The sequence below is a fragment of the Neomonachus schauinslandi genome, chromosome 3 (assembly GCF_002201575.2).
Source record: "Neomonachus schauinslandi chromosome 3, ASM220157v2, whole genome shotgun sequence".
Taxonomy (NCBI): Eukaryota; Metazoa; Chordata; class Mammalia; order Carnivora; family Phocidae; genus Neomonachus; species Neomonachus schauinslandi.
Window position 1 is genome coordinate 166,847,089 of NC_058405.1, and position 22,094 is coordinate 166,869,182.

The 22,094-nt window shown below is 35.4% G+C and overlaps 1 protein-coding gene across 3 annotated transcripts in view; it reads right to left on the bottom strand.

The window, feature by feature from the left end:
* KANSL1L (KAT8 regulatory NSL complex subunit 1 like) overlaps positions 1–22,094 on the bottom strand; it is a 149,527-nt gene that overhangs the window by 64,653 nt on the left and 62,780 nt on the right. Inside the window, exon 6 of one of the 3 annotated variants that reach the window (XM_021703298.2) lies at positions 9,388–9,553. In XM_021703298.2, the coding sequence (XP_021558973.1) occupies positions 9,388–9,553 (166 nt within the window). Of the gene's footprint in view, positions 1–9,387; positions 9,593–22,094 lie in introns of all 3 variants that reach the window. The other 2 variants (XM_044913730.1, XM_021703297.2) reach the window with 2 other exon arrangements.

Genomic DNA, 22,094 nt, shown 5'->3' on the forward strand with positions numbered 1-22,094 from the left:
GAGAGCCCAAAAGTCATACACCAGAAATAACAGAGACAATATACAGAAACAATGACTTTACAGGTAATAGAGTGGCACTAAATTCATAACTTTCAATAGTAACTCTGAATGGGGCGCCTGGGTGGCTCAGTTGGTTAAGCGACTGCCTTCGGCTCAGGTCATGATCCTGGAGTCCCTGGATCGAGTCCCGCACTGGGCTCCCTGCTCGGCAGGGAGTCTGCTTCTCCCTCTGACCCTCCCCCCCTCTCATGTGCTCTCTCTCATTCTCTCTCTCAATTAAATAAATAAAATCTTTAAAAAAAAAAAATAGTAACTCTGAATGTAAATGGGCTAAATGCCCCAATCAAAAGACACAGGGTATCAGATTGGATAAAAAAGCAAGAAACATCAATATGCTGTCTACAAGAGACTCATTTTAGACCCAAAGACACCTCCAGATTGAAAGTAAGGGGGTGGAAAACCATTTTTCATGCTAATGGACGTCAAAGAAAGCTGGGGTGGCAATCTATAGCAAATTAGATTTTAAACCACAGACTGTAATAAAAGATGAGGAAGGAAACTATGTCATAATTAAAAGGTCTATCCAACAAGAAGATCTAACAATTGTAAATAGTTATGCCCCTCACATGGGAGCAGCCAATTATATGAGCCAATTAATAACAAAATCAAAGAAAAACATTGTTAATAATACAATAATAGTAGGGGACTCTAACACCCCCCTCACTGCAATGGACAAATCATCTAAGCAGAAGATCAACAAGGAAACAAGGGCTATGAATGACACACTGGACCAGATGGACTTCACAGATATGTTCAGAACATTCCATCCTAAAACAACAGAACACACATTCTTCTCGAGGGCACATGGAACATTCTCCAGATCAGATCACATACTGGGTCACAAACCAGGTCTAACCAGTACCAAAAGATTGGGATCATTCAAAGCATATTCCCATGGTTTTGAAACTGGAACTCAATCACAAGAGGAAATTTGGAAAGAACTCAAATACCTGGAGGCTAAAAAGCATCCTACTAAAGAATGAATGGGTCAACCAGGAAACTTTATAAAGAAGAATTTTTTAAAAATTCATGGAACAAATGAAAATAAAACACAACTGTTCAAAACCTTTAGGATGCAGCAAAGGCAGTCCTAAGAGGGAAGTATATAGCAATACAAGCCTTTCTCAAGAAACAAGAAAGGTCTCAAATACACAACCTAACCTTATACCTAAAGGAGCTGGAGAAAGAACAGCAGATAAATTCTAAAACCAGCAGAAGAGAATTAATAAACATTAGAGCAGAAATCAATGAAATAGATTGAATAGCATAGTAGAACAGATCAACGAAACTAGGAACAGGTTCTTTGAAAGAACTAACAAAATTGATAAACCCCTGGACAGACTTAACAAAAAGAAAGGAGAAAGGACCCAAATAAATAAAATCATGAATGAAAGAGGAGAAATCACAACCAATACCAAAGAGATACAATTACAAGAACATATTATGAGCAACTATATACCAACAAATTAGGCAATCTGGAAGAAACGGATGCATTCCTAGAGACATATAAACTACCAAAACTGAAACAGGAAGAAATAGAAAACCTGAACAGACCCATAATCAGCAAGGAAATTGAAGCAGGAATCAAAAAATCTCCCAACAAACAAGGGTTCAGGGGTGGATGGCTTCCCAGGGGAATTCTATCAAACATTTAAAGAAGAATTAACACCTATTCTTCTGAGGCTGTGTCAAATAATAGAAATGGAAGGAAAACTTCCCAACTCTTTCTATGAGGCCAGCCTTACCTTGATCCAAAATCAGACAAAGACCCCACCAAAAAGAATTACAGACCAATATTCCTGATAAACATGGATGCAAAAATTCTCACCAAGATACTAGCCAATAGGATCCAACAGTACATTAAAAGAATTATTCACCATGACCAAGAGGGATTTATTCCTGGGCTGCAAGGGTGGTTCAACATCTGCAAATCAATCAATGTGATACACTGCATTAATAAAAGAAAGGACATATGATCCTCTCAATACATGCAGAAAAAACATCCTTTCTTGATTAAAATTCTTCACAGTGTACACACTGATAGAGGGAACATACATCAATATCATAAAGGCCATATACAAAAAGCCCACAATTTCAATGGGAAAAAACTGAGAGCTTTTCCCCTAAAGTCCGGAACATGGCAGGGATGTCCACTCTTACCACTGCTGTTCAACATAGTACTAGAAGTCCTGGCTTCAACTTAAAAAAGAAATAAAAGGCATCCGAATCGGCAAAGAACTCAAACTCTCACTCTTCACAGATGACGTGATACTCTGTGGAAAACCCAAAAGACTCCACCCCAAAATTGCTAGAACTCATACAGCATTTCAGCAACGTGGCAAGATATAAAATCAATGCACAGAAATCAGTTGCATTTCTATACACTAATAATGACAGAGAAGAAAGAGAAATTAAGGAGTTGATACCATTTACAATTGCACCCCAAACCATAAGATACCTAGGAATAAACCTAACCGAAAAGTGAAAGGATCTGTGCTCAGAAAACTATAGAACATTCTTGAAAGAAATTGAGGAAGACACAAAGAAATGGAAAAACGTTCCACACTTATGGACTGGAAGAACAAATATTGTCAAAATGTCTATGCTATCTAGAGCAAACTATACATTCAATGCAATTCCTATCAAAATACCATCAACTTTTTTCACAGAGCTGGAACAAATCATCCTAAAATTTGGATGGAACCAGAAAAGACCCCAAATAGCCAAAGGAATGTTGAAAAAGAAAACCAAAGCTGGTGGCATCACAATGCCAGACTTCAAGGTATATTACAAAGCTGTAATCATCAAGACAGTATGGCACAAAAAAGACAGACACAGAGATCAGTGGAACAGAACAGAGAACCCAGAAATGGACCCTCAACCCTATGGTCAACTAATCTTTGACAAAGCAGGAACAAATATCCAATGGAAAAAGACAGTCTCTTCAACAAACGGTGTTGGGAAAATTGGGACAGCCACATGCAGAAGAATGAAACTGGACCATTTTCTTACACTATACACAAAAACAGACTCAAAATGGATGAAAGACCTAAATGTGGGATAGGAATCCATCAGAATCCTGGAGGAGAACACAGACAGCAACATCTGTGACTTTGACAGCAGCAACTTCTTACTAGCCATGTCTCCAAAGGCAAGGGAAACAAAGGGAAAGATAAAAATGAACTTTTGTACTTCATCAAGATAAAAAGCTTTTGCACAGCAAAGGAAACAGTCTGACAAAACCGAAAGACAACCCACAGAATGGGAGAAGATATTTGCAAATGTTTTATCAGATAAAGGGTTAGTATCCAAAATCTATAAAGAACTTATCAAACTCAACACCCAAAGAACACATAACCCAATCAAGAAATAGGCAGAAGATATGAACAGACATTTCTCCAAAGAAGACATCCAAATGGCCAATAGACACATGAAAAAAATGCTCCACATCACTCGGCATCAGGGAAATACAAATCAAACCACAATGAGATACCACCTCACACCAGTCAGAATGGCTAAAATTAGCAAGTCAGGAAATGACAGATCTTGGTGAGGATGTGGAGAAAGGGGAACCCTCTTACGCTGTTGGTGGGAATGCAAAGTGGTGCAGCCACTCTGGAAAACAGTATGGAGGTTCCTCAAAAAGTTAAAAATAGAACTCCCTATGACCAAGCAATTGTACTACTGGGTATTCAATGCAAAGATACAAATGTAATGATCCAAAGGGGCACCTGCACCCCAATGTTATCCACAATAGCCAAACTATGGAAAGAGTCCAGATGTCCATTGACAGATGAATGGATAAAGAAGCTATTGTGTGTGTGTGTGTGTATTCAGACACACACACACACACACACACAATGGAATACTACTCAGCCATCAAAAAAAAAAAAATGAAATCTTGCCATTTGCAATGATGTGGATGGAACTAGAGATTATTATGCTAAGTGAAATAAGTCAATCAGAGAAAGACAATTATCATATGATCTCACTCATATGTGTAATTTAAGAAACAAAACAGATCATGGGGAAGAGAAGGAAAAATAAAACAAGACAAAATCAGAGAGGGAGACAAACCATAAGAGTCTCTTAATCACAGGAAACAAACTGATAGTTGCTGGAGGGGAGGAAGGGGGGGAATGGGGTAACTGGGTGATGGATGTTATGGAGGGCACGTGATATAATGAGCACTGGGTATTATGTAAGACTGATGAATCACTGAACTCTACATCTGAAACTCATAATACATTATTTGTTAATCAAATTTAAAAAAAGTTTACATCTCTTTGCTTATAGCACCCATACATTACTTGTTTTCTACTTAGGACTTTAACATATTAATCATAGTTATTTAAGAGAATTTCAACATCTTTGTCATATCTGAGCCTGGTTCTGATGGCTTCCTTGTCTCTTCAGAGTTCCTACCATACCTTGTCATTTTTGTCATTTTTTGTTAAAAGCTGTATATGATGTCTCTGGTAACAGGATCTGAGGTAAATAGAATTTTTTTTTTAATTAATCTCTACACCCAACATGGAACTCGAACTCACAACCGGAGATCAAGAGTCGAATGCTCCTCTGACTGAACCAGCCAGGCACCCTGAGGTAAACAGAATTTTATTGTGAGGCATAATGTTAATCTGGCTAGGAGTGGGCTGTGTATAATATCTGCTATAGTTTTAAGTGCTAGAGGACTCAAAATTCCTCTAGTATCTTTGTTTTTGTCTTCCCTATTGACTTTTAACTTCCTTAATCACTCCTCCTCACAGTCTATGCTTTGCAGCTGTAACCTACTGTTAATAGTACCAGAATCTTATTGGTGTGGTGGTAAAGTAGGGGGAAAGGAAGCATACCAGGGGTGCCTGACTGGCTCAGTCAGTAGAAACTACAACTCTTGATCTCAGGGCAGTGAGTTCATGCTCCACGTTAGGCATGGAGCCTACTTTAAAAAAAAAAGAAAAAGAAAGGAAGCATACCTACCACAGTAGCATAATTTACTATAATCTCATGATTAAATCTTAGTCTTTTAGTGGGTCTGTGACTTTAACAAATGTTTCTTATTTTCCACCCTCACTGCCTGTTAGGTGAGACAGAAAGGCTACAGGGGGCAGCAGTGGAAAAAGTGCTTTTCTCACAGGTAAGCTAAGACTTCACTAAAGTCTTTTCCCTGGAAGAAAAAGCTGTGTTACAATTTCTGGGTTCATTTCATAAAAGTTATCCCTTCCCCTCCCACACCACAGCCACTGAGGATCTTCTTTGTGAGAACATAATGGGGTGCCTAGAAGTAAAGTCCATGAATGTGTGGAGGGACTTTTAAGACTATAGTCCCCAGGAGTTTTTCACTCTCAAGCTAGTCTAGTCTATACTCAGCCCCCAGTAATTCATCAAAACTACCAGTTAAGTGTTCCTACCAGTTAAGTTTATGGTTGCTGTGGCTTCTGCTCCAAGTAGGCACATCTTGGCTGTGGCTCTCTGGAGTTACTTTTCTCCCCGTATTTCAGGGTGGCAGTTTGTACTGTAACCTCAATTCTTTGATGGGTCCATGAAAAGCACAGATTTTCAGTTTGTTCACTTTTTCTTATTGTAAGGGTAGAAGTGATGACTTCTCTTTATGTGTTGGAGCTGAAACCAGACGTCTTGCTAATGTCTTTACTAGTATGATGATTTTTTCCTGCAATTATACATGTACTTGTTGCAATGAGAGTGATGATCAGCTAATTACTATATGCTACGTTGTAGCAGAACTCCCCACCTCTCCATTGCCTTTAATATAAGCTTTTCTCAGCCAGTACTTTGCTAGAGAGTTAAGCGTTATAGAAAATAATTTAAATTATTATTTTCTCAATTCTACCAAGGATGCTACGTAACTAGTACCATTCCACAAGCATAGGAGTTAATTTATTACATAAAATGGATGCCTTAGGGTATTTGAGTGATACAGTCGGTTAAGCATCCGACTCTTGGTTTCAGCTCAGGTTGTGATCTCAGGGTCGTGAGATCGAGCCCTGTGCCGGGCTCTGCACTCAGTCTGGAGTCTGTTTAAGACTCTCTCTCTCTCGCTCTCTCTCTCCCTCTGCCCCTCCACACCTCTGCACTCTCCCTCTTCCTCTCTCTAAAATAATAAATCTTTAAAAATAAGTAAAATGGATGCCTTAGCCACTTTACTTCTTAATGTTTCAATATGTACTTCCTAAAATAAGGATATATTCTTACATGATGGCAAAAGTTATCACATTTAAGAAATTCAATATTGATACAATTGTTTTATATAATCTACCACCAAAGGCACAGTTTTCTCAATTGTCCCAAGAATCCCCTCTCCCCCCTTAAAAGAATTCTGATTGGATCAAATACTCATTTAATTGTCATACATCTTTTTTTTTTTAATGTTTTATTTATTTATTCATTGAAGTCAGAGAGAGAGAGAGAGAGAGGCAGAGGCAGAGGGAGAAGCAGGCTCCCCGCCCAGCAGGGAGCCCGATGCGGGACTCGATCCCAGAACCCTGGGATCATGACCTGAGCCGAAGGCAGACGCTTAACCATCTGAGCCACCCAGGCGCCCCTGTCATACATCTTTTTAAAGTCTCTTTCAATCTGCCTCAGTCTTTCTTGACTTTCAAGACATTGACTTTTTCTTTTTGAAGAAGACAGGCCACTTTTCACTGTTTCTTAATAACATGCTGCTGGTTTGGCTTTGTCTCATATTTCCTTATAATTAAATTCGGCCATCCATCCCTGGCCAAAATATGGCATACTGAAACTGTATTCTTCTTCTCATAGGCTATCTTAGTTTTGATCACCCATTGATGATTCTTTCCCAATCAGTCTTTACCATGATCACTGCAGTAATTCTGTAGTTGTGCTCACTTCATGTTTATTAATCAGCATTCTACTATATGGGAAAGTCCTCCCTTTCTCCTTTTTATCTATCAATTTAACTGTCAGCAGTTAAATTGCATGGTTTCCTTTTTTCAATGGTTCATTACTGTCCTTAGTTATTTTGATGATCAAATAGCCCTAAATTTGGCCAGTGGCAGCCTCTGCAAACTAGCTTCTGGGTTCTTTTGATATGCCCCCCCCCATCATTTTTTTTTAACACTACCTTGCTTTCTGATAACATTTTGAGATGTTCCAAGCTCATCTTATACCCTCTCTTCCCCACATCTGGAGGTCAGCCATTTTTTCAAACATCCCTATTTCCTTTCAACAGGGAATGGTATTAGAAAACAAGAATGAGTACCATTATGTACTCACTGCTCTCAGGGTAAGTATGAGTCTAGAGTGGTCATATCCAGTATGGTAGCCATTATCCATATGTGGCTATTTAAATCAAAATTAATAAAATAGAAAGTTCAGTCCCTCAGTTGCACTAGCCACATTTCATGTGCTGAATAGCTACATGTATTTAGTTACTACTGTATTGGATAGCACAGGTATTTATGGAACATTTCCATCATTACAAGAAAATTCTATTAGACATTACTTACTGTTACACATCTTTTCACAAAGTGAATTGAGGGGACACACACACACACACACACACACACACTTGTAAGTTCTCACTCTCCATTACCTTTTAAATATGTTCCTGTGTCCACTACATTAATTCTTTCATACATCAAACAATTACTTATTGAGCATATACTATTGGGACAGTTACTGTTCAAAGCTCTGTAGGTTCAGAAATACATAGTCCCTATTTTCTAAGAACTTACAATATAATGAGAAAAACAGAAAAATAAGTGATAGTAATAAAATAATGAGTTATTTTTATAACAAGGTGCTATATTAATATCCCATAGTGGGGATGTCAAGGAAGGCTTCCTGAGAGAAAGGACATTTATTAAGTTTAGAAAGGTAAATAATTTGCAACTAAATATCCTGGCAATCTGGGGGATAAGTTAGGGGTGAGGACATGTGTTATTTTCCATCATTTTTTTCATCTCTATTCCTATTTACTTAAAATTCTTTAACTCTCCCATAACCTTTCAAAAATCTGTTTGTCTTTCAAAGCCCTTATTTCATGATGCATATCTTAATACCTCTAACCAGATAAGCCGCTTCCCCAACCCCCAAATATACTGTCTTAACTGATTTCAAAAACAAAAAAGATTTGGTTTATTTTTGTCATTCTCAATACAATGGGTAAGAACATGGGGTTTGGAATCAGACATTTTCTTTACAAGCTGTGTGACCTTGGGCAAATTACTTAATCTCTCTGCACCTCAATTTCTGCATCTAAAGGGGGGATTAACAACATCTCACAATTATATTTTGAGATAATAATAAAATAATGTACTGAAAATGCTTAGCATAATGACTGGAATATGATAAAGTATGTGGTCTACCAGTAACAATAATCTCACACTTGTTTCTTCCTTGGCTTGCTGAACGAAGGCCGATCTTTACAATCTCAGGGCATATAAAGTATTCTAATAACATCTAACAAATCCCCTAAATTATTCAAGCAAATTCCTTCCAGTCAGAATATTATGGCATATTCATATGTTCAATATTTTAGGTAAACAATTCTATGTATAATTATGAAATTACAGACTCAATTTCAAAAATATTATTTATCTATTGCTTATAGCATCTTTAAATAAAAATTAAAAATATGATTTTGTATATAAAAACTTTAAATAAAAATATTTTCCTATTAAAAACTTTCCTAAAAAGCATGTCATATAACAAAAACTAGAGGTAACTTATCTTGCCCTTTATCACAGTTTTAGATATGTATTGAAAGATGTACATTTAACATTCTGCTAACAAATGAAAAATATGCTTTTTAAAATGCATGGTTTTAATGAAGTACATTTTAATTGTAAAAAGTGTAAGCATGGATAGATAAAATTGCATTGCTTATATTCCAGACAAAGGAAAAGGCATGCTCTCCAGGATTAACAAATACCAAACCTAAAAAGGAGAGTGATGCCATTTCTTACAAAGTAACTGGCAGCTACGCAGATTTTTACTTTTTCCTTTACTAAGCAAGACAAATATGTAGTACACTTGTATTTTCCTTACTACCCTTACCAGTAAAATTTTAAAATCACCACGATATGTAATTTTCCTTCAAATTAGTTTAAGCATAACAATGCATTTTTAAAAAATGGAGATGTGAGAAGTTTAATACATTGCCATGTTAAAAAATTTATTAAATTCCACTTATATATTGTCAATACCTATGTCATTTATAAACTATATATTTAAAGCTTTCTAGATATAATTATTCTAAATAATCAGGTACAATCCATACCCTCTTGTATGTGAAATACATCGATGACAAAATCTTTGTTCATGTTTTCCCATAGGCAGCCTTACCTGCGGTGTCCAATAAAAAGTAGGGCTCAATCGGTAGAGTTTTCGTTTGTGGAAACTCTGAAGTGGCCTTGTTCGAGCAGCTGTACTCATGATAGCCAAGGATGGAGATTTCAATCTTGTCCTGTCTTTTCTCCTTTTCTTATTGTGCTTCTGGTTAAGTAACCAGCTACTGGAGGAAGAGAGCTCATCTAAATTCTCTGAAGCACTGAAATGCCATGAAATAATTGGGGAATGGAGAGAATAAAACAAAACAAACAAAAAAGACAAAGAAAACTAAATGTAAATTGCCTTGATCTATTATGACAGAAGAGTATTAATTTTAGCCAATTTTGTGGTAACAATTGGCAAAATAATTGGTATTAATGGGGATTTACATATTCAAGTTGTAAAAATAATTTCTATTTCTATTTTCTCCTGTAAAACAAATATCCCATAGGTTAGAAATGCTCACATGAGTTCACTGGTACAATGTACACGTTCACTGTAAATCAATAATTCATGCATGTTGTTGAGCGCTGTAACTATTTACATCATATTCTTTTTGCATATGGGTGAAACTACATAAGATTATAGGCTTACAAAAGGCTAAAATCCCATACCGTATCATTAGTTGCTCTGAAATAAACACTACATACCATTTCAGTGAATTCTGAAACAAAGATGCAATCCTACTATGTCTTAGGAGTTTTTTTAAACTTCTGATGATATAGAAGCCACAACTATAAAATAGTGAAATAGATTACACAAACTATACATAAAAATAAACACATTAGTGTCATCAACATTCTTCATATTAATTTTTAAACATATTTAGTTTTTTAAAAATCAGAATATCAGGAGGAAGTTAATGCTCAGTGCCACATAAATTTTATTTCACTTATACCAGTATATTATATATAAAATAATTAAGTTTTTCAGGTACTACAATGTGTATATAAGTTTTTCAGGTACTACAATGTACTGATTTCAACCTTATTTATATAGATAGAAACTAGTCAATTTAGTATTTTAATATCAACAAGTGAATCTGCCATACATCATACTGCTGCTAATCAACACGTAAGTTCTAAGTACATTATTTGACTTAAGTAGAATTGGTGTTTAACAGTAAATAGAAATCTGGTTTTTCTATAGCAGTATCGTTAGTTTTGAATCATATTTATGGCTGCTACAAAATATTCTGCTAGCTTGTGGATAAAGAAAATAATTTAAGAGTGCTTTACATAGTACTAAGAAATCAGAAATAAAGGCAGCTGAATGGCTTTTGTTGGTGACACCAAAGAGAATTAAATATGGAATTTGGTGACTATAATACATTCAACAAATACCTGAGTATGTACTACTGGCCAGACCAGTACAGGGAAAAAGAAGTGATAATAACTATTCCACTTTTAAAATCTTAACTTTATTTTTTTTAAGATTTTATTTATTTCAGAGAGAGCACAAGCTGGGGGGACAGGAAGAGGGAGAGGGAGAAGCAGACTCCACACTGAGCAGGAAGCCTGACCCGGCTGGATCCCAGGATCCTGAGATCATGACCTGAGCCGAAGGCAGACACTTACACTTAACCAACTGAGTCACCCAGGAGCCCCTAAAATCTTAACTTTAGTCTTCAGCGAGCCCTAGTCAAAAATACCTTTAAGTCCCAGTTAGTAAGCATTCTAAAGATCTGAAAAAGGTTTAAGATATAACACTACTCTCAAACTAACAGGTCCAATCTCATATCCTGGATGCTATTTTCTATAAGAAGTATATCAGTGCTAAGTAACAGTTGGCTCTTGAGAAAGAGCCAGAATTGGGCTATCTTGTCAAGGGTGAGCAGAAGGCACAGATGATAGACAATATCAATGTAGGCACCAGGTAGGGCAGGTGGTTGGCAGAGAAGAAAGTTAAGTCAGGTAGAAGACAGGTTTCAGAAGGTGGTTGATATTATAGGAAGTCAAGTCAAGATGCTAGAATCCAGGAAGGCAGGAGTAGATCCAGCATAAAAAGAGGTTCTCCCAGCAAGTTAGAAACACCTTTGGGCAGATATACTGGTTCCTTAAAAAAGACATAGCTTCCATAGCGTCTAGAGAAAATGAAGAGCTTTTTTTATTCCAGGAGTTAACTCTGAAGCACAGTTAACTCTGCCCTCTATTTATAATTCTTTAGTTGTTAATGAGCCCTTATTCCCCTCCCCACAGAAGAGTTAGCCCTAAAGAAGGTGAGCCACCATCTCTTTACTGACTGACAGGACACAGCTTTTGAACTGGCTAGAGGCTTATAGGTGGGGTTAAAGATAAATAGAAAATGTGCCATTTGTTCACTGAATATTGTATTTTCAACTTTCTAAAGTGACTGACACACTATCGGGAAAAAAAAGTTTTCTTTTATTTAAAACTTAAATATGTTTCCAGCTGCAATTCTTCCTTCATGACTTCTAACACTCTCTAGCTATTAAGGGTCCTTGCAAAATGTCATCAAAATTTATCCTAAATTAATGGGGAAATGTACTGAAATTCAAAGATGTGAAATCTGTTTATTTCATAAGTAATTAATGTGTATAGCACATTATTTTCACCGAAGCTCATTTGGTACATAAACCACTTTTATAAATAATTGATGATGTTATTGTAAAGAGTTATTACAAATCACTAATAAATTCACTTATTTTCCATAGTGTTTTACACTAAAGAGAGAATAAGTCAATCAACTTCAATGAAAAGCAGAACAAGAGAAAAATGAGGGAATCTGGAAGACAACAACCCTGCTCATGTAACTCTATAACCTAAAGCTTTTTCCTCAGGAGATAATAGGCTATCTAGTAATGAAGCATTAAGGAAAACAAGAACTTAAATATATCATTGATAAACCAATATAAGACACCATGACACCATCATCACATGACATTCTTAAAAAAAAAAAAAGCTATAATAATAATAGGAAGAGGAGGAGAAAACTCAGGAGGGAAAATAACATTTCAATAAGAGAAGGTTTAGTGTTCACATAAAGTTGTAGGTACACCCCGGCAACCCTAGAAACTGAGGATGCAATGGGTCACCATCAAGTACTGTCCTATTATCAAGACAACTATCAGTAAGTACCAATAATATAATTATCATTGAACTTTTGAAATTGCAAGCTTACAAGTGGGACAGTAGGATAATTGCCAGGAGAGGCAACAAATTATACTTCTTTAGATCTCCAACTGGAAACTTTTGCTCAGAGAATAAAAATCCCTCAAAGGATAGATCCTTTGTGTGGTATATGCACATAACATAATTTCTCCATTTCCACTGTCACTCCCCTAATGCAAGCTTTTTTGTCCAGGAATACTCCAATAGCCTCTAACTGGTCTCCCTCATTCACACTTTTCCCTCTTCAGTTCCTTCTATTGCCAATCTTTTGGGAAAACAAATCTTATCCTTTCATGCCCTTTCCTCCCATCCCCACACTGCTTACCATCTCTCAAAGCCTTCCCATTGCTCTAGAGAAAAAGACTTCAAGTTTAAAAGGCCCTGACTGGCCTGGCACCTGCCATCACTCTCCTGCCTTATCTTGCATCTCACTCCTCCTTGCTCCCTGTGTTCTAGCCACACTACCTCCTTTCATTTCAAGTAACTCACACTCTCTACAGTACAAGACTTTTATATGTTATCTCTGCTTTACAGAACTTTCTCACATCCTCCTTCAACTACATAATTTCCAATAATCATTTGCCTCTCAGTTCAAAAGTCAGTTTCTTAGAGAAGTCTTTCAGCCCTTGTTTCATCTCTCCAAAGACTAGTCAAATCCCCTTTTGAGCTTTGATAGCACTGTTCATCTGTCCTTCATAGCATTTTTCATAGTGATAATTTTGCATTCATTTGTACAATCATCTAATTAATGTCTTACTTTCTAGACTACAAACAGTGCAGGGACTGTGTCTGTTTTGTTCACCCTTGTATCAAGAAGTTCCTGATATTGTACCTGGCATACAGCAGATGCTCAATAAATATTTATTGAATGAATAGAGAGATATACACATATATATTGTCAGGTTTATCATTCCAGCTCTGTGCTTTGTATAGTGCCTGTATAAAATACATTATACCTATATAATTAGTTTAGTGAATGAGTAAACATTGAACATTTTAAATAACCTAAAAGCCAAAAGAGGTTCTAAACAGAAGGCTACAAGAGAGCTTTTAGAAAGATAAGATATATATTGACACAGCCTTGCATTTCATTCTAAATCTCTAACTCTGGTTTATAAAAGGTAGCTTTCGGTAGTAAGATATGATGTAGTATCTTATTTTATCATATAGTCAAGTATGTCCATCATAAATTTAGAATAAGCAGATAAGAACTATAATATGTTCTGATTTGTAAAATGGGCATCAATCAAGTCTAAAAATTTCTTCTAATCTAAAAAGTACAAAACTGAGAGTTTTATCTAAGAAAATAATCAGAAAGTTCTGAGTCCACATTTTATTAACACTACTTACTTTCTCTAATACTTATTTAATGACTTTCTGAAATCACTGGTTTTCTGTTACAACCCTAGAAAATCCTGACAGTTAAGACATTTATGGATGATAACAAGAAGCATTCAATTTGCTACTACAGAGTATGAGAGTGGAAAACTTCAAGTGAATTTTTTACAGTATATTCTTATACTTTGATTACTATAGGAACCAAAGTCCCAAAAGTGAATCAATTATTTTTTACCAGATATTCTACAGTAAATCACTACCAAAATCAATTCCTGCGAACATTATGCACTTATATTAATAAATAAAACAATCTAAAAATATGGGTATATGGGGGCATCGATTAGCTAATTTTTTGGTGTTTTCTTGGTGGCAGTATTAATGGTAGAGGATGTGGAAGAACAGTCTAGTTTTGATCTTTCTTTTCTTTTTTTTTTTTTTCCACAAACCAGTGAAAGACAGTCTAGAATTTTTCATAGTAAATCACTCAAGTATTTAATAACCTTCTGCCTAAACCAAATTATGTTCTTAGAAGGATAGGAATAATTGGAATATTATAATAACCTTATAATGCTGTGCTCAAATATTTTTAGTAAATAAGAAACTTTTGGGCCTAGTTGTGAGTTCAGAATGCTAGAACCATAAAAGCATAAAAAAGACTTCATGAGATTATTTTTATCTTTTATTCTCAAGAAGAGCAGAGAATATTTAACATAGAATTTTAAAATACTGTTTAAGAATAGTAGTTTTCAATATTTCTCCCATATTCACCCATTCTCATATTAAATACACTTTTAAAAAAGTAGAGGGGTGCCTGGGTGGCTCAGTCGGTTAAGTGTCCCACTCTTGATATCAACTCAGGTCTCGATCTCAGGGTTGTGAGTTCAAGCCCCCGCTGGGCTCCACGCTGGGCATGGAGCCTACTTAAAAAATAAATAAAATTTACAAAAGGTAAAAATCAATAATGGAGAAGAGAATTAGAATGTGTATTCTCAGAAAGATTATGATAGCACCACCCCCAACCCCCAGTTTCCCCATACACTCACGCACAAAATACCCACACCCACTGTCCTGGGTTGAATAGTGCCCTCACAAAATTTACATCTACCAAGAACCTCAGAATGAGACGTTACTTGGAAATACAGTCTTTGCAGATGTAATTAGGTAAAATGAGGTCATACAGGATTAAAGACTCTAAATCTAGTCACCAATGTCCTTATAAAAAGAGACAGAGAGACAAAGAGGAGATACACCCAGGGAATAATGCCATGTGGATAAAGAGGTGGAGACTGGAGAGCTGGGCTACAAGCCAAGGAATGCCAAAGACTGCCAGCAACCAGCAGAAGCTAGGAAAAGGCAAAAACTGATTCTTCCCTAGAACCTTCATAGAGAACATGGCCCTAACACTTTGATTTTTAAATTCTAGCCTACAGAACTGTGAAAGAGTAAGTATCTGTTATCTTAAGCCACTCAGTGGTTGTTACAACAACCCTAGGAAACTAATATATCCACAAAAATACACACCTAAAAATCACTGTTTTTGCATGATTGGTAATCTCTATTTCATCTCTCCTCTTCATCAGTTGGAGTTCTTTGATGAATTCAATCTATAGCAAGAACCTTCTCCAAACTTTCCCTGATGTCAAATATCCTGCTACTAGTTGAATTTACTATCTTGTTTTCTCTTGATAGTGTTTGGAGAAATGAATGCATCACATACTCAGGTAACTCAATGACATTTAGATGGCATTAACCAATTTTAAAGAAATTAAATAAAATAGGGCTTATATAATGTAAGCTTACTAAAATGGCCCACTATGGGCATTACTTGTCCTCCAAATGTCAAAAGTAAAACAACTATCTCAAAGGACCAATGGATCAAGATAGAAGGCATTATCTGGTACAGAGAAAACCGTACCTTTACCAGGCCATTTCCCCTATCTTAGGTATTAAGTTGAAGAACTATACCCCTTAGTCAAAAATACAAGTCTCTTTAACTCTTGTAATAAGAAATGTGTTGAAGTACAATGTAATATGGTATTCTAATTAGGTATATACCTATTCTAAAAAAATAAGGTATACCTTAAAGCAGCCATTAAAATGGAAAAGAAATATTTTAAGTATAAAAAGCTTTGATATAGTATCAAAATAAAATCTAAAACTGCTTCTAATCAATCTCAACTATGAAAATGTATAAATATGATAGAAAAGAAATATATACTCTGAGCAATATGATTTCTACTTTCTTTTTAGTATTTTGTGAATTTTCCAATTTTCCTACAATGAGCTTGTACTATTTTTCTAGACAAAAAATGTCATCTGAAAATCAGTCTTTTTATTTTTTGTATTAGAGACTTATTTTTTTAAGATTTTATTTTTAAGTAATCTCTATACCCAATGTGGGGCTCAAACTTACAACCCAGAGATCAAGAGTCGTATGCTCTACTGACTGAACCAGCCAGGTACCCCAAAAATCTTGGGAATTCTTAAAAGCTGGGCGTATGTGAATTCACTTTACTATGCTTTCTATATGTCAAAGTTCTCTATAATAAAAAGTAAAGAGAAAAAGAGACTACTGTAGTGCTATCTGCTATTTTTATCTTTGGCTCTTAATCTCACATGGTACTTTCTGTTTTTAAGTAATCTCTACACCCAACATGGGGCTCAAACTCACAATCCTGAGAGTCGCATACTCTACCAACTGAGCCAGCCAGGTGCTCTTCAAGTGATATTTTTTAAAGCATTAAGGCAAAGACACTAGGAAGCGAATAATGGCGGTTATTTTTTTCTGAGAATCGAGATATAAAAGTTTGTCAAACATTTCTAGCTAATCTATAGTTTGGGAGATACAATTCAGATTCTTCAATATAATCTCTGAGCTGTTCTTCTCACATAATTTGTTTGAAAGTTTGAAATGGAGACTTTCTATTTTACTAATTATAATTACTATTTTTCATTTTAAAGGAAAATTTGAAAATAAAGTTGAAAAAATTTTTTCAAAACCCATCATCTAATCACAAATACAGTTCTCATTAAAATTTTGATTTATATCCTTCAAGTCTTTTTTCTATGAAATGATATTATACAATGATTTTGGTACCCTGATTTTTCTACTTAACTTTCCCAAATAAGCATATCACCATATGATTTTTTTAATACTTACATGATATTCCATCCCGTGTTTATATCACAATTTATTTAAATATTCCCTCTAACATTAGGTTTTAGACTTACAGGTAAAAAGGGGAAAGAAAAGTTTTTACAAAAGAAAATAACTCCTACTGGCATTACTTTAAAAACACAGCTGGGAAATTTTATTTCCTTATTGATGTCACACATCTAGCTAATATAATAATTAATGTCATTCAAATGAACCCAAAATTATATTGAAAATTTCAGCCTAGAATATGCAGCTAACAGTGTTTTCTTCTGAGAAGTGACTACTGAAGATATTAAGGACGCAAGCATTACTTTCTATGTAATTAGTTTGCCAGTTTAGCTGCAGTTTTTCAATCATGATACCCAATTAGAAAGAATGGTTGCATTTCAAGAGATAATTACCATTAGTGGAAATAAATAGCATGGCAATGATTCATTGGAATTTAATTTTATATCATGTTCTGGGTCTCATTAAGGCAAAAAGAAACAACAACAATAATAAAAATCTAGATATTACTTCAAATAGAAATTCACTCTCAGCAGATAATAACCCATGGGGTAAGCCAGATCCATTTACAACATTTTATCTTTATTTTAGAATATAAGATCTAAAAACTAATATCTCTATCATGATAAGATATAATGCTTCATTTGTTTGAAGACTCAATTTTTTCAATCGCTCAGTTCCTGGTGACTCATCTTAGACCCTGCTGCCAAGATTAATAAAGCTAAAAAAACCATTCTAACTTCTGGGAGATACTGCCATTAAATAAGAGGTGGGGGTTGGGAATCAATGAATAACAAGTGGGCAAACAGGTAGCCTGGAAAATAATTAACCAGGTGAATTTACTTTAGACATTGTGAGAGAACAGTTCATTAGGATATTATAAAAATGACAAATATTTTTTTAAATTATATCAAACAATAAGCTCTATGTGTTCCCCTAAAAATTAATATACAGAATAGGTGGCCAGCCTTTAAAAATTCAAAACTTAAATTTCTAACCTAATTATACACAAAAATTATGATATAATGTGATATAAAGCTAGAATAAGTACGCTTTATTAGAAGAACTGTAATATTTCACCTATGAGATTACTTATCTGGCAACGCCAAGTATACAGAATATGGATGAAATCACAAAAGCTTTTCAAATAACCCAAAAACCTCACTGTTCATACACAAAAGTTCACTCCTGTTACTGTTAGCAGAGGCCTTTTTTCTTACTAGAAAATGTCTCTCATTATAGTACAAATATTTCTACCACTTTGGTTATCTGATCTTCTAGTCCATCATTAAATTAGATGAGACAAAACAGAACTGCAGAACATAGCCATGAGAGCAATAATGAAAATGTCAATCTGACTATGAGGGAGAAAAGACAAATGAGTACAAAATATTTTTTATGGAATGCTGATTACCTGCAAGAAATCTTAAAAGACATTTCATTCATTCAACAAATATCTATTCATGCCCACGATGTGATGCTCACTGATCTAGATGCTAGGAAAAGAGCAGTTAATAAGTCAGACTAAAAAAGTTCCTGCTCTCATGGAGCTTATATTCTCTTCCAGGAAGACAGATAATAAACAAGTTAAAAAAAAAAAAAAAACAAAGCAAAGCAAAATAATATCATACGTGTTATTTCATTTGGTCCTCACAACAATCCAGGAAGCAGACTGTTCTCATTTGAACTGTGATTTAGAAAGTTGCCCAAGAATACAATGCTACCAAATGTCAGAGTTGGGATTGAGCTCAGATTTGTCTGATTCCAAAGGGATATTTTTAAATTTCTTTTTTTAGACAGAGAGAGAAAGAGAATGCTCGCAAATGGGGATGGGCGGGGGAGGAGGATGAGAGGGAGAAAGAATCTTAAGCAGCCTCCATGCCCAGTGAAGAGCCTGACATGGGGCTTGATCTCATGACCCTGAAATCATGACCTGAGCCGAAATCAAGAGTTGGATGCTTAACAGACTGAGCCACCCAGGCGCCCCCAAAGGTGTATTATTTTTTTTTTAAAGATTTTATTTATTTGAGAGAGAGAGAGAATGAGAGAGAGAGAGCATGAGAGGGAGGAGGGTTAGAGGGAGAAGCAGACTCCTTGCTGAGCAGGGAGCCCGATGCGGGTCTCGATCCCGGGACTCTGGGATCATGACCTGAGCCAAAGGCAGTGGCTTAACCAACTGAGCCACCCAGGCGCCCCAGGTGTATTATTTTTTTTATGTTTATTTTATTGAGAGAGAGCGAGCACGCACGAGCATATGTATGAGAGGGAGAGGAGCAGAGGGAGAGGATCTCAAGCGGACTCCATACTGAGCATGGAGCCCTACACAAAGCTCGATCCCATGACCCTGAGACCATGACCTGAGCCGAAATCAAGAGTTAGACGTTCAATTACCTGAGTTACCCAGGCACCCCTCTTTCTTTTCTTTTTTAAGATTTATTTATTTGAGAGACAGAGAAAGGGAAGGGGGGGGCAGAGAGAGAGGGAGAGAGTCTCAAGCCAACTCTGCACTGAGCTGCAGAGCCCAATGTGGGGCTTGATCTCATGATCCCGAGATCAGGAGTTGGAGACCACAACCTGAGCTGAAACCAAAAGTCAGACACTTAACTGAATGCACCACCCAGGCGCCCCCCAAAGGGATATTCTTAACTATGAATTTTCTCATAGCACTTGATTAGGGTTTAAAATTATGCATTTATTTCTGTGATTATTTGGTTGAGTCATTTTTCCCCACCCAGACTCTACACCCTGAGTACAGAGAACACATGTGTTTTTGTTCAACATGTATTCCCACTGCCCAATCCAATGTCTGGCACACTGAGGTTACTCAGTAGGTATTTACTATTAAGTAAATTCTTTTACAGATATACAACTATTAATCTCCGTAGTCCCTGAGGATGTGGCCAGTCATGAGCCTGAGTTATCAAAGAAAAATTGAATTAACTTCAGTATCATCCAAGAAAGGCAATATGTAATAAATTTTATTAAACAATTCTTGGTTTATATGAAAGTTTCTAGCACTTGAGTAGAATCCTCATTCCTCCTACTGTCTTGAGTACCTCTTTCATAATAACTTCTAGATTATGCTTTAAAGTTACTAAGACATGTTGAATAAAGTAATTTTTCTCTATTCACTAAGTCTCTTGATTTGAACTAACATAAAATGAATACATCCAAAGCAAAACACAAGAGTCATATGACAGATACATTTTAGGCTGTTTTGAAATCTTTGTTTTTATTGTTCGCTTGTTTAAAAAAAAGCAATCCTCAAAAATAAACATTTAATTGAAGAACATTAGTACTAGAAACTACTTTATAATATTTGTGTACCAGTAAATTTAAAGAGATAAGATGTGAAGAGATTAACTGACTTGCCCAAGGTCACAAAATGTCTAAAACAAAAAATATTTTAAAATGTACACTCTATACTTATAACCATAAGTTACCCTAAAACCACTAAATCATAAAAAAACACTATAATTGATTAAAAATGAATACAAGTTACAATGGGGGGGAGGAGATTAAATGTCCCAAGATGGTCTTTTGAGGAGGGATGTTTTAAGTAATTTGAGAATAAAACTCAACACTGTGTTTACCCTGAATTTTCAAGTGCTTGGTTTAATTATAGGATTTACCAACCAGGCAGACCAAAGGCAGGACAGCAACTTTATATCTCCCCAAGAGATAGGATGGAGAAACAGGTGGTATCTCTGATTCCTTGTACCTATATAATGAATGTTCAGTAATAGCTGGCCCTACACAGGCCTTAAAATCCTTATCATTTTTTTTTAAGATTTTATTGATTTATTTGTCAGAAAGAGAAAGCACAAGCAGAGGGAGCGGCAGGCAGAGGGAGAAGCAGGCTCCCTGCTGAGCAAAGAGCCTAGTGCAGGACTCAATCCCAGGACCCTGGGATCATGACCTGAGCTGATGGCAGACACTTAACTGACTGAGCCACCAAAGCATCCCTTAAAATCCTCATCATAACTCAGGCCACTTGGAAGCACTTTTTTTTTAAAAAGAATAGTTCTAAATCAATGACTAGTATAATGCCATAAAATGAAAGAAATAAGAATGCCTACTATTTTAATATACATACTTAAATATATAGTTTTAACACACGTATGTCCTTGCATAAAAATATCAGTGGTTAACATTATTAGGCTGTTTCTTATATGCCAGGCATTGTTACAAGAGTTCTGTATATACTGTCTTATTTACTTCTCATACAATCATATACTATCTCCGAATATCTGATATGTTTACTGCAAGAAATACATTTAACTCTCAGTCAATGATCTGTTTTGTGGCATACTATATTTTAATAGGCTAACATGTACTTTTTTAAGATAGTATGATTGTAAAAATTGGGTAAGAGTGGAAACTGAATAATTGCCGAATTTGGTTAAGACTTGATAAAATTTTTGGAGCAGAGAGAATATAAATATTTAGACACCATAATGACTTTTAAGAACTATAATGTAAATATATATTATTTATCATGGTAAATTACCAAATTTCCTATCACTTTTAAATGTACCTTTTGTCTGTAACTACATTCTGTAACTTCCTATTATTATACTGCTATTAGGTCTGACATTTGTATTAATTTACACATTTCAGCTAAGTATGCACCTCAAAATTCACAAGTACATGTAAGAGTACTTTTCAGATCAGAGGAGACAATTAAAAATACACTACAGCTGTATGTCCTTTTCTTTAGTCATTCTTCATTTGCTTCCCACATGTATGAATGCTTTCATTGAAACAGACAGGATATCTTAGATAAAGATAGATTTGACAGATAAAGAAAAGGGCAAGGGTTCATACTCACTTCGGCAGCATGTATACTAAAATTGGAAAAGGGCAAGGGTTCTAAAATCAAAAACTAGATCATTCTTTATCACCAAATTTTAAAGAAACACGTTAAAATAAGATTTGTTTTAACAAATCAAATATTATATTCCTTCACCTATCTTAAAATTTTGATATTCTATATTATTTAAACAGTGTGCAACTAGTCAAATTTTGCTCACAGGTTTAGGATAATAATGCCATTTAATTTTTTTTTTCAAACCTATGGTGGCCACTGT